Raw genomic sequence first — 11,384 nt, 5'->3', positions numbered from 1 at the left:
TCGGAAGAGTACCCCTGGTAGGGCCCCAGGGTTTTCCTGGCCCTCGCCTTGCCCAGAACCAAGGGCAGAAAGTCCCGGTAGGTGATGATCTGGAAGAAAAGATGGAGGAGGAACGTTACCTTAGTGGCCACCCACCCCACTCCCCTGCCTTTGGACAGACCTTTTGCTTTTCGAAGGGCTGCTCAGACATACTGATTCTTTATTGGCAGTATGTCAAATGTGGCGATGTTAATCTCCCATTGTCTGATGGAGATACTGAGGCCCAGAGAGGCTGGGTGACATGAACAGGGCCACAGAGAGAGCTAGCGGCAGTGTTGGGGATACAGGTCAGATCTCAGGAACACTCCCAATCACCCAGACCTAGCTGACTTGAGGCACATCCCCCAGGATGGCTTCTCACGCCAGATTGCCTTCTAAGGGATGCTCAGACCCAGGGCCCTCTACCTGGACCATGGCCCCCATGATCTTCCGAGCCTCCTGGTACAGCTTGTCACTGGTCCACTGAGGATTCAGGTGTCTCAGCTCAGTTGCCAGCCGGTTGTGCTCTCGCACAAAGAGGGTGTGCACGGCTGCCAGCTTCGGGGTTTCGGTTGACCGGCTGTCACCTTGAAAGCCCCAAGTTCAGAGTCACCATAGTCCTTCCCAGAGCAATGTCTTTCTGCTAAGGCAGACAGAGCTCTGGGGACTAGAAAGAGGTGGTGGGATTTTGTGACCTGGGCCAAATTCCTGGCCCTCACTGGACCTCCATCTCCTCAGCTGTGCTGTGAGGCTCCACTAACAAACACAATGGGCCAGGAGTGGGAGGACAATGGAGTCTCGGGTCCCTAAGTTACTGGAATGAGTTTGTGTGAGGTGGCACAGGGCAGCTGCTGGTCTTGGGCAGGAACCCTTTTGCCTAATGATTCTGCTCTGCAGGATTACCAGATCCACAGCTGGTGGAGGGTCCTGGGTGACTCTAGGAACCTGTCCTGTGGGTTGTATCCTTCTGCACGTTCTCTTCTGGGGGCTGGACCTCTCCCCAGCTTGGGCTTGGTGTCATGCTGCTCTCCCCAGGGAGCCCCATGGAAGGAGAAAGAAGGAAGGTTGGGCAGAGCCTGTTCCTGTAGCCAGACCTTCTCCTAGAGGCCGGGAAGGAAAGTACGTTCCTGAAGGTGGCCTTACACACAGTCATTTGCTGGCTTTGAACTAAGCCCTTGTAATGTGGTCTTATTCAACCTACTCTTAAGTAAACCTCTGGTGAAGGTACATGCCGCTCCTGCCAGGAGCAAAGAAACATACAATCCTTAGAAAAGGGGCTGGAGCTGACTCCCTGCAAAGGAGGTGGTGGAGCAGAGTGGAAAGAGCCCAGACCTGGCCACTACACTGACTTAAGTCCTCACTGTGGACTCTGCCGTCTGACACTCTGCTCTGGAGCGCATTAGTTATCTTCCCTGAGTGTCTCATCTGCAAAACGAGGGTGCTAATAATGCTCTCCTTTCAGGGCTGCTGTAAGGATTAGAGATGGCACATTTAAATATATTAAATAACCAGAAGCAATGACCATCATTATGATAACCAGTAAGGGGGGCAGGGGCAAAGACCCCCAGGAGAGTTCAGATTATGCATCCGGAAGAAGGTACCAGGTGCCAGGGTCTAGCAAGAGCAGGGGGGAAACTGAAGATTCTAAGGGAATTTAGCCCAGAGAAGAAAAAAAAGTGAGGCGAAAGTGAAAGCTACTTTCAGGTTATTAAAGAGGCTATTACTGTGTGAAAGATAGAGCTTTTTCTCCGAGGTTCTAGAAGCATGATGAAGAGCAACAGATGGGCATTGGATCAAAATGGGGGGGGGGGACTTTCTGCAGTCAGCGCCGCACCAGATGAACAGCAGAGGGGGTGAGCCCCTTATCACCGAAGAGAGTCAAATGGTGATCTCCGGCCGCACACCGGGTTCACAAAGGGACTCCTTCCAACTTACTGATTCTGGGATGACTATGCACAGATCTGTGTGCCTAGTATTGAGGTCTGAAGCCATGCACCCCCATCGAGTCCCACGAGGCTTTCCCAACCCGGAACCCAGGGACTGGCTGTTTTGTCCTTCCGTCCGCCCCCCACCCCGCCCCGTCTGACCTGCCAGGAAGCAGGGGATGTTCGCGGTGCGGTTGGTGAGCAGGCAGGGGTCTTCGTGCAGGTTGTCAAAGGGCAGCAGGGCCCGGCCGTTGTCATGGAAGCGGGTGTTGACGGCCAGCAGCCCCAGCTGGTTGGTCAGGTTGCGCAGCTTCATGGCCAAGGTGTCCTCGCTGCCGTACACCATGCTGGCGTCCAGGAAGGAGGTGAGCGCATTGATCTGGTCGCGGACTTTGTTCTTGTTTTGGGGGCACGAGGGTGCCGAGCGGAAGAAGGGGATGCAGTCACGCTGGTTCGTGATGCGGGGGTCATTGGGCGGGATCTGAGGTGGAAGAGGAGCCAGTGACACTGGGGCCCCTCCCGAGCAAGCTCACTCCTCCTGGTCATCCCCCACCTGCTTCAAAACCTTGCTCAAAACTCCCTTTTTCCAGGAAGCCCTCCTTGACTCATCCAGACCCACGCTGCTCACCAGGTCATCTGAGCATGCTTAGCACATTGTGTCATAGAGGCATGAAAGGTTAGAAATGGACAAGGCCTGGGGCTTCCCTGGTGGCGCAGTGGTTGAGAGTCCGCCTACCGATGCAGAGGACACGGGTTCGTGCCCCAGTTCGGGAAGATCCCACATGCCGCGGAGCGGCTGGGCCCGTGAGCCATGGCCGCTGAGCCTGCGCATCTGGAGCCTGTGCTCCGCAACGGGAGGGGCCGCAACAGTGAGAGGCCCGGGTACCGAAAAAAAAAAAAAAAAAAAAAAGACGAGGCCTTAGATCCTCATTTTACAGGTGGGGAAACTGAGGCTCAGAGAGGGGAAATGACAACTCATTAGCGGGAGAGGAGGGATTAGAACCTAGTTCTCCTGACATGAGGCTTGTGCTCCTTTCATTCCATTCAATTCAACAGACATTTCCTAATCCCCTTTCTGTGCCGGGTGCCTCGGAGACTGTGAAGGTCGAGGAAACCCAGGACAGGTTGCAGGAAGCTGGCAATTCAGTGAAAATAGACCTGCACATAGAGTAATGTAACTCTAAATTGAGGTGGCATTTGCTATGCTTGGTTTAAAAGTCAAGAGCTAGGGAGACCTTCAAGATGGCGGAGGAGTAAGACATGGAGATCACCTTCCCACAAATACATCAGAAATACAACTACACATGGAACACCTCCTACAGAACACCCACTGAACGCTGGCAGAAGACCTCAGACTTCCCCCAAAGGCAAGAAACTCCCCACGTACCTGGGCAGGGCAAAAGAAAAAAGAAAAAACAGAGACAAAAGAATAGGGACGGGACCGCACCAGTGGGAGGGAGCGGTGAAGGAGGAAAGGTTTCCACACACTAGGAAGTCCCTTTGCGGGCGGAGACTGCGGGGGGCGGAGGAGGGAAGCTTCAAAGCCACGGAGGAGAGCGCAGCCACAGGGGCGCGGAGGGCAGAGCGGAGAGATTCCCGCACAGAGGATCGGTGCCGACCGGCACTCACCAGCCCAAGAGGCTTGTCTGCTCACCCGCCGGGGCGGGCGCGGCTGGGAGCTGAGGCTCGGGCTTCGCTCGGATCCCAGGGAGAGGACTGGGGTTGGCTGCGTGAACACAGCCTGCAGGGGGCTAGTGCACCACGGCTGGCCGGGAGGGAGTCCGGGGAAAAGTCTGGATCTGCCGAAGAGGCAGGAGACTTTTTCTTGCCTCTTTGTTTCCTGGTGCGCGAGGAGAGGGGATTAAGAGCGCTGCTTAAAGGAGCTCCAGAGACGGGCGCGAGCCGCGGCTAAAAGCGCGGACCCCAGAGACAGGCATGAGACGCTAAGGCTGCTGCTGCGGCCACCAAGAAGCCTGTGTGCGACCACAGCCCACTATCCACACCCCCCTTCCGGGGAGCCTGTGCAGCCCGCCACTGCCAGGGTCCCGGGATCCAGGGACAACTCCCCCTGGAGAACGCACAGGGGGCGCCTCAGGCTGGTGCAACGTCACGCCGGCCTCTGCCGCCGCAGGGCCACCCCGCACTCCGTGCCCCTCCCTCCCCCCGCCTGAGAGCGCCAGAGCCCCCGAATCAGCGGCTCCTTTAACGCTGTCCTGTCTGAGCGGGAACAGATGCCCTCAGGCGACCTACACGCAGAGGCGGGGCCAAATCCAAAGCTGAACCCAGGGAGCTGTCCGACCAGAGAAAGGGAAATCTCTCCCAGCAGCCTCAGAAGCAGCGGATTAAAGCTCCACAATCAACTCGATGTACCCTGCATCTGTGGAACACCTGAATAGACAGCGAATCATCCCAAAATGAGGAGGTGGGCTTTGGGAGCAACTGTAGACTTGAGGTTTGCTTTTTGCATCTAATTTATTTCTGGTTTTATGTTTATCTTACTTTAGTATTTAGAGTTTATTATCATTGGTAGATTTGTTTATTGATTTAGTTGCTCTCTTCCATTTATATATATATATATATATTTTTTTTTCCTTTTTCTCTATTTGTGAGTGTGTATGTGTATGCTTCTTTGTGTGAGTTTGTCTGTATAGCTTTGCTTTTACCATTTGTCCTAGGGTTCTGTTTTTTTTTGTTGTTTTGTGGTACGCGGGCCTCTCACTGCTGTGGCCTCTCCTGTTGCGGAGCACAGCCTCCAGACGCGCAGGCTCAGTGGCCATGGCTCACGGGCCCAGCCGCTCAACGGCATGTGGGATCCTCCCGGACCGGGGCACAAACCCACGTCCCCCGCATCGGCAGGCGGACTCTCAACCACTGCGCCACCAGGGAAGCCCTGTTGTTGTTTTTACTATAGTTTTAAGTGCTTGTTATCATTGGTGGATTTGTTTTTTGGTTTGTTGTTCTCTCCTTTCTTTCTTTTTTTTTTATTACTTAAGAATCTTTTTAATTTTTAATAAATTTTTTATTTTAATAACTTTATTTTCTTTCTCTCTTTCTTTCTTTTTCTTTCTTTTTTTCTCCCTTTTCTTCTGAGCCATGTGGCTGACAGGGTCTTGGTGCTCTGGCTGGGTGTCAGGCCTGTGCCTCTGAGGTGGGAGAGCCGAGTTCAGGACACTGGTCCACCAGAGACCTCCCAGCTCCATGTAATATCAAACGGCGAAACCTCTCCCAGAGATCTCATCTCAACGCTAAGACCCAGCTCCACTCAGCGACAGGCAAGCTACAGTGCTGGATACCCTATGCCAAACAACTAGCAAGACAGGAACACAACCCCACCCATTAGCAGAGAGGCTGCCTAAAATCTTAATAAGGTCACAGACACTCCAAAACACACCACTGGGTGTGGTCCTGCCCACCAGAAAGACAAGATCCAGCCTCATCTACCAGAACACAGGCACTAGTCCCCTCCACCAGGAAGCCTACACAACCCACTGAACCAACCTTAGTCAGCCACTGGGGACAGACACCAAAAACAACGGGAACTACGAAACCACAGCCTGAAAAAAGGAGGCCCCAAACACTGTAAGTTAAGCAAAATGAGAATACAGAGAAACACACAGCAGATGAAGGAGCAAGATAAAAACCCACCAGACCAAACAATGAAGAGGAAATAGGCAGTCTACCTGAAAAAGAATTCGGAGTAATGATAGTAAAGATGATGCAAAATCTTGGAAATAGAATGGAGAAAATACAAGAAACGTTTAACAAGGACATAGAAGAACTAAAGCGCAACCAAACAATGATGAACAACACGATAAATGAAATTAAAAATTCTCTAGAAGGAATCAATAGCAGAATAACTGAGGCAGAAGAATGGATAAGTGACCTAGAAGATAAGATAGTGGAAATAACTACCACAGAGCAGAATAAAGATAAAAGAATGAAAAGAATTGAGGACAATCTCAGAGACCTCTGGGACAACATTAAACACACCAACATTCGAATTATAGGGGTCCCAGAAGAAGAGGAGGAAAAAAAAGGGACTGAGAAAGTATTTGAAGAGATTACAGTTGAAAACTTCCCTAATATGGGTAAGGAAATAGTCAAAATGGCCGTCATCAAAAAATCTACAAACAATAAATCCTGGAGAAGGTGTGGAGAAAAGGGAACCCTCTTGCACTGTTGGTGGAAATGTAAATTGATACAGCCACTATGGAGAACAGTATGGAGGTTCCTTAAAAAACTAAAAACAGCACTACCATATAACCCAACAATCCCACTACGGGGCATATACCCTGAGAAAACCATAATTCAAAAGGAGTCATGTACCACAATGTTAATTACAGCTCTATTTACAATAGCCGGGACAGGGAAGCAACCTAAGTGTCCATCGACAGATGAATAGATAAAGAAGATGTGACACATATATACAATGGAATATTACTCATCCATAAAAAGAAACAAAATTGAGTTATTTGTAGTGAGGTGGATGGACCTAGAGTCTGTCATACAGAGTGAAGTAAGTCAGAAAGAGAAAAACAAATACCATATGCTAACACATATATATGGAATCTAAAAAAAAAAAAAAAGGTTCTGAGGAAATTAACGGCAGGGCAGGAATAAAGAAGCAGATGTAGAGAATGAACTTGAGGACACAGGGAGGGGGAAGGATAAGCTGGGATGAAGTGAGAGAGTGGCATGGACATATACACACTGCCAAATGTAAAATAGCTAGCTAGTGGGAAGCAGCCGCATAGCACAGGGAGATCAGCTCGGTGCTTTGTGACCACCTAGAGGAGTGGGATAGGGAGGGTGGGAGGGAGGTATAAGAGGGAGGGAACACGGGGATATAAGTATACGTATAGCTGATTCACTTTGTTATACAGCAGAAGCTAACACACCATTGTAAAGCAATTATACGCCAATAAAGATGTTAGAAATTAAATAAATAAATAAATAAAAGTCAAGAGCTAAAGGTATAATAGGAAGATAGGAGACAGTTCCCCAGAGGAGCTTGAGGAAGGAGCCAGCCAGGGGCCCTCACATGTCATGTCACGAGAACATTGCCCTACCCAGGAAGGGTGAGTGAATGTGTGTGTGTGTGTGTGTGTGTGTGTGTGTGTGTGTGTGTGCGCGCGCGTGTGCGCACAGAGGGTCCCCTCTGTCCCCAGCAGAGGCTGTGCTCCCTGGAGCCCGTCTCTTCTTCCCTAGTGTCCCTCACCATCCTTGCCTCTCAGCTGAAGGAGAGCACCGTGCTCACAACCCGATCCCAGGAAATGGTGAGAACTGCAGGGCCCTCAGACCACCCCAGGAGGGAGAGAAGGGCAAGAGCTAAGAGACCCTAAAGGCTTCCCCTGTTGGAAAGGGACCCAGGGGTCAAGGCGAGTCTCAACTACTTCCCCTTCTGTGAGGCCAGCACCAGGACCTCCTGGTAGGTTGCCCCCCGCCCGCCCCAAACACACACAGAACCAGGCGTCTGAGCCAGACTGCGCATCTTGTCTCTGTCTGATACTCCAGCGTCACAGGCAGCTCCTTAAGGCAGGTGCACTAGGTGCCAGATGCCCAGGCCCAGCTCTCGGCCAGAGATGGAGGCCACATCAGGAGCCTGGGAGTCGGGGTTAATTACCTTGATGGGGAAGCAGGGGGGCAGCTGGGCACAGGTCCTCTCACAGTCGACGCCCACAGTGAAGGCCACTCTGGCTGGGGACTCAGGGGCGAAGTCCAAGTCGTGGTCAATGAACTGGCCCCACTGCATGAACATGAGGGACCGGCCCCGGTCGGTGGTTAGCCTCTCGCTGGGGAAGCGCACGATCTGGTTGGAGACCGCTCGGACCTGGTGGGGAGATAGATCAGCCTGGGGCACTGACTCTGCAGGGTGTCAGAGCCAACCCAGGACTCGGGGCGTGGCAGGTTGCCCCTGCTGGAGTTAACACAGTCCCTCCTCCTCCCCTGCCCTCCCCTCCCGTCTCCTGCTTTGTCCCACTTCCTATGTGGCTGTCATTCCTACAAGGATGCTCTCCAGCCCAGCTCCTGAGGACTCCAGGAGTAATTCCAGGAAGGGGACGGGCCAGGTTAGCTGGCTCAGAACCCACCAGCTTCTCCAGAGAGATAAATAGATGAAACTGATAGATCAATTTATAGACTAATGGATAATTAGATGGTAGAACTGACTGATAGATGCAGGGACTGGTTGCTAGACGACGGATGATAAATAGAGAATTGGATAGATGGAAAGATCAACGGAAGAAAAATTGATAAATAGATGTTGATAGATGGGTAGATGACAGATTGTTATTTTGGCATATGAATAGAAGATTGATAAATTGTTAAATGTGAAATAGTTTAGGTCAATAGATAGAACTACATTAAGATGTATTGCTTCTTATATTTAGCAAGGTACTTTGACATGAAATCTTTCAGCAAAAAACAATATTGTAATGGCTAGCATTAATATATCGCATCCTACATGGATGTTTATATCAAGGACTTCATTTAATAGTCACAACAGCAATATTAAGTGGGTTTTACTGCCATTTTACAGCTGAGGAAACTGATTCAGCTGGAGTCCTTGCCCAGAGTCATCAGCCAGCCTGTGGGACAGCCTGGTTCGAGCCCTGTCCGACTCCGGGCTGCGCTTTTACTCCCCACGTTTAGAAGAGGTGGAACGTCCTCCAGCCCCTCAGCCCTGACTCACAAGGGGGAGGAGGAAGCCATTGCGCCTCTTGCCGGGGGTCCAGCCGAAGGGGAGTGACAGCCGGTCCTCGTACTCGGCTGGCAGCCAGCGCGCCAGGGCCTGGTTGGAGGCCCCCAGCTGTGGTCTCCTCCTGCAGTGGTGGGTGGGCTGGGGTCAGCAGGGTTGGGAAGGAGAGGCGGGAACTGGGTTCCACCAGGTCAGGTGCTGCCCCAGCACCCACTTGTTGTTGCATCTCCCAGTGATGGTTCGGTACTTGTTACTGCACTTCTCGACTTCATCCTGGGGTGCACAGCCACTGGCCTGGGACAGCAGCCGCATTTGGGATTTCGTTAGCACATCTGCGGGTGGGACAGTGGGCAGGGTTCTAGCTTCTTCTAGAGCTGGTCCGTTCTGTACCTCCAATCCCTTTCCCCTCTCCCCTCCCAACACCCCAAGGCGTGCACCCTGCAACCCCCTCCCGGCTTCCTTCCACTCCACAGTACCAGTGACATTGAAGGATCTGGACCCCTGGAGTTGTAACTTCTCTTCCAGCAGTCCCAAGGCCACATGCATATAATCGGCAGCCTGAACAACTGTCCTGGTGGCCGCTACCGGTCGCTTGAAGTAGGACAGGAGGTCCATGGGGCTGGCCAAGCCACTGTGAAGGTGCTGCTTGATGCTGCCCCGAAGAGGAGAAGTGAGGGCTGGAGAGAGGAAGCAGACACACCCAGCAGAGCCCTAACCTGGGCAGTGGACAGTCAGCACGGTGTAAACAGACAGAAGGATGGATAGAAGGGAGACTCTCTACCGACATGGCACTGTCCCAAGGTGCCCAGGGGCAGGTGATGGGTGAGATGACCTTGGCTGGAGTCCATCCATCCCCCATCGTCAACCCTTCCAGGCCCATGCAGTCCCCAGACCCAGGCCCAGGCCCACCTCCTCTCAGTCTGATTGTAGGCAGCATCCACTAGGAACTTGGCCTCTGTTATGCAGCTCTGGAGGACCGAGGTCTCCACTACCCTAGGGGAGGCTGTTCGGAGGGAAGGAGGCTTAGGGTCCAGGGCAGCCACAGGTCCCTCAGACCCAAGTGCTTCCCCCTCCATTGCCCTCCTCCTTGGCTGTCCAAGGGGCTATTACCTGGGGTGGTGCCCTCAGAGAACCGGGCCAGGATGAGGGTGTCTAGGAGCACAGCCAGGGCCAGGAGCGACTTCATCTCTGCAGTGAGACCCCAGCCACAGGTAGGTAAGCGATCACACGGGTGGGTGTCCCCTAATGCCTTCTCACCCAGAGAGGATGCTGAGCTGACCTCTCACCTCCTCCTGCTCTTCTGTGGACGTAGCTGGGAAGGGACTTTTATAGCCTGTCCTGGGGGAGGGAGGGGAGCTCTGGGCCTCAGAAGCCCAGCCTCTTGAGGTGGAGCTCTGGGACTTCCCTCTCATTTTGGGGGGAGTTGTGACACTGAATCACCCCACTTTACCCCTCACCAACATGGAGATGTTCTTTCATCTGCTCACTCCATCCCAAGCCTCTTTGCTATCGAGTTCACTGATATATTTCTCCCAGGGCCCAGAGCAGTGCCTAGAACACAGATGTCGCTCAGCGAATATTTGCTGGGTGTGCCTCAGAAGAGCGCTGCGCCTGGTCCTGCCCCTCACTATTTGTATGGTCTTGGGCAAGTCACTTCCCCTCTCTGAGCCTCAGTTTCCACATTCCTAAAATGGGACTTGGGCTAAATAATAGGAAAGGCCCCTCTCCTCCTCCAACAGGGCAGAAGCCGGGTCTGCCTTACTGTCATATCTCCCCAGCCCCCAGCACAAGGCCTAGTATTCAGTAGGTGCTCAGTAAGTTGATTGAGGGGATGAATGATGTGGGGTCAATGATTCGGTCCGTCCCCCTTGCTCCAGCTCTCTCCAAGATGCAGGGGAAGGTGAGGTGGTGGTGGAAGCAGGGCCTAGCAGTGAAAATTAAGGTGCTGCCTCATGATCCATCTGGGGGACACAGCGCGATGTCACCGGGAAGCACCCCACGGAGTGATGGCAGCAGGCTTCCGTGCAAGCTGAGGACCTGCCTCGGCCTTAGCGCTTCTCTGCGTGCTTCCTCAGTGCATGTCAGTAGCAGGTTTGCACCACGTGCTGGGTGTCAATTCTGACTTTCTATGGGCTTCCTTAGGGGAGGCGGTGGGCTCCGACCCACCTGGGTTTGGACCCCACTCGGCCTGCACCACCTTGGCTGGGCCTCCATTTCTGCATCTGAAGGGTAGAACGCCCCTAGTCGGCGCTCCCCCCAGGGCCCAGGCCTTCACACCCCCTTGGCCTTTCCTCCTGGTTTCCGCCACTGGATGAGCCAAGCTCATCCTTTGCTCCGACCCCATCCTGGTCTGCCTGGACAGCGCTCAGCCCCAGAGTCACCCCCGCTGCACCCTGCAGCCTGCCTGCGCTCGCCCCTTCTTCAAGTGGACGTGCCCATCCCTTCCTCGGGGCAGTCCCTGTGCCTGCTGGGTGTCCCCACCTCCTGCCCTCCCAACCCCGCCCCGCCTAACGCAGCCGCCACGCCCCTCCGCAGCCTCTTCCCACAGCAGCAGCACCGGCCCTCCGGTTGCTCTCGAAACAGCCCCTTCAGCAACCCCTTTCACAAGCCCCGGTTGAGGGCCTGGGCCTGCTGATCTTATCTCCTTGTCTTCAGCGGGGGCCCCTCTCCTGCATAGGGTCAGGACGGACCGTGCAGTTGCAGCAAGCCCACCGAGTTCCTTGCTGCTGACCCCCCCCCCCCCC

At 53.4% G+C, this 11,384-nt stretch overlaps 1 protein-coding gene across 1 annotated transcript in view; it reads right to left on the bottom strand.

The window, feature by feature from the left end:
* EPX (eosinophil peroxidase) overlaps positions 1-9,826 on the bottom strand; it is a 14,423-nt gene extending 4,597 nt beyond the window's left edge. Inside the window, exons 1-9 of the mRNA XM_007449050.1 lie at positions 9,751-9,826; positions 9,550-9,643; positions 9,117-9,292; positions 8,855-8,972; positions 8,635-8,764; positions 7,567-7,773; positions 2,106-2,424; positions 445-605; positions 48-89 (exon numbers count right to left, since the gene is read on the bottom strand). Of these exons, the coding sequence (XP_007449112.1) occupies positions 48-89; positions 445-605; positions 2,106-2,424; positions 7,567-7,773; positions 8,635-8,764; positions 8,855-8,972; positions 9,117-9,292; positions 9,550-9,643; positions 9,751-9,826 (1,323 nt within the window). The remainder of the gene's footprint in view (positions 1-47; positions 90-444; positions 606-2,105; positions 2,425-7,566; positions 7,774-8,634; positions 8,765-8,854; positions 8,973-9,116; positions 9,293-9,549; positions 9,644-9,750) is intronic.
* Positions 9,827-11,384: the final 1,558 nt, after the last annotated feature.

The sequence above is a fragment of the Lipotes vexillifer genome, unplaced genomic scaffold, assembly GCF_000442215.2.
Source record: "Lipotes vexillifer unplaced genomic scaffold, Lipotes_vexillifer_v1.1 scaffold433, whole genome shotgun sequence".
NCBI classification, from domain to species: Eukaryota; Metazoa; Chordata; class Mammalia; order Artiodactyla; family Lipotidae; genus Lipotes; species Lipotes vexillifer.
The sequence above is the reverse complement of the archived record's forward strand: the minus strand, read 5'-3'. Positions and strand labels throughout refer to the sequence as shown.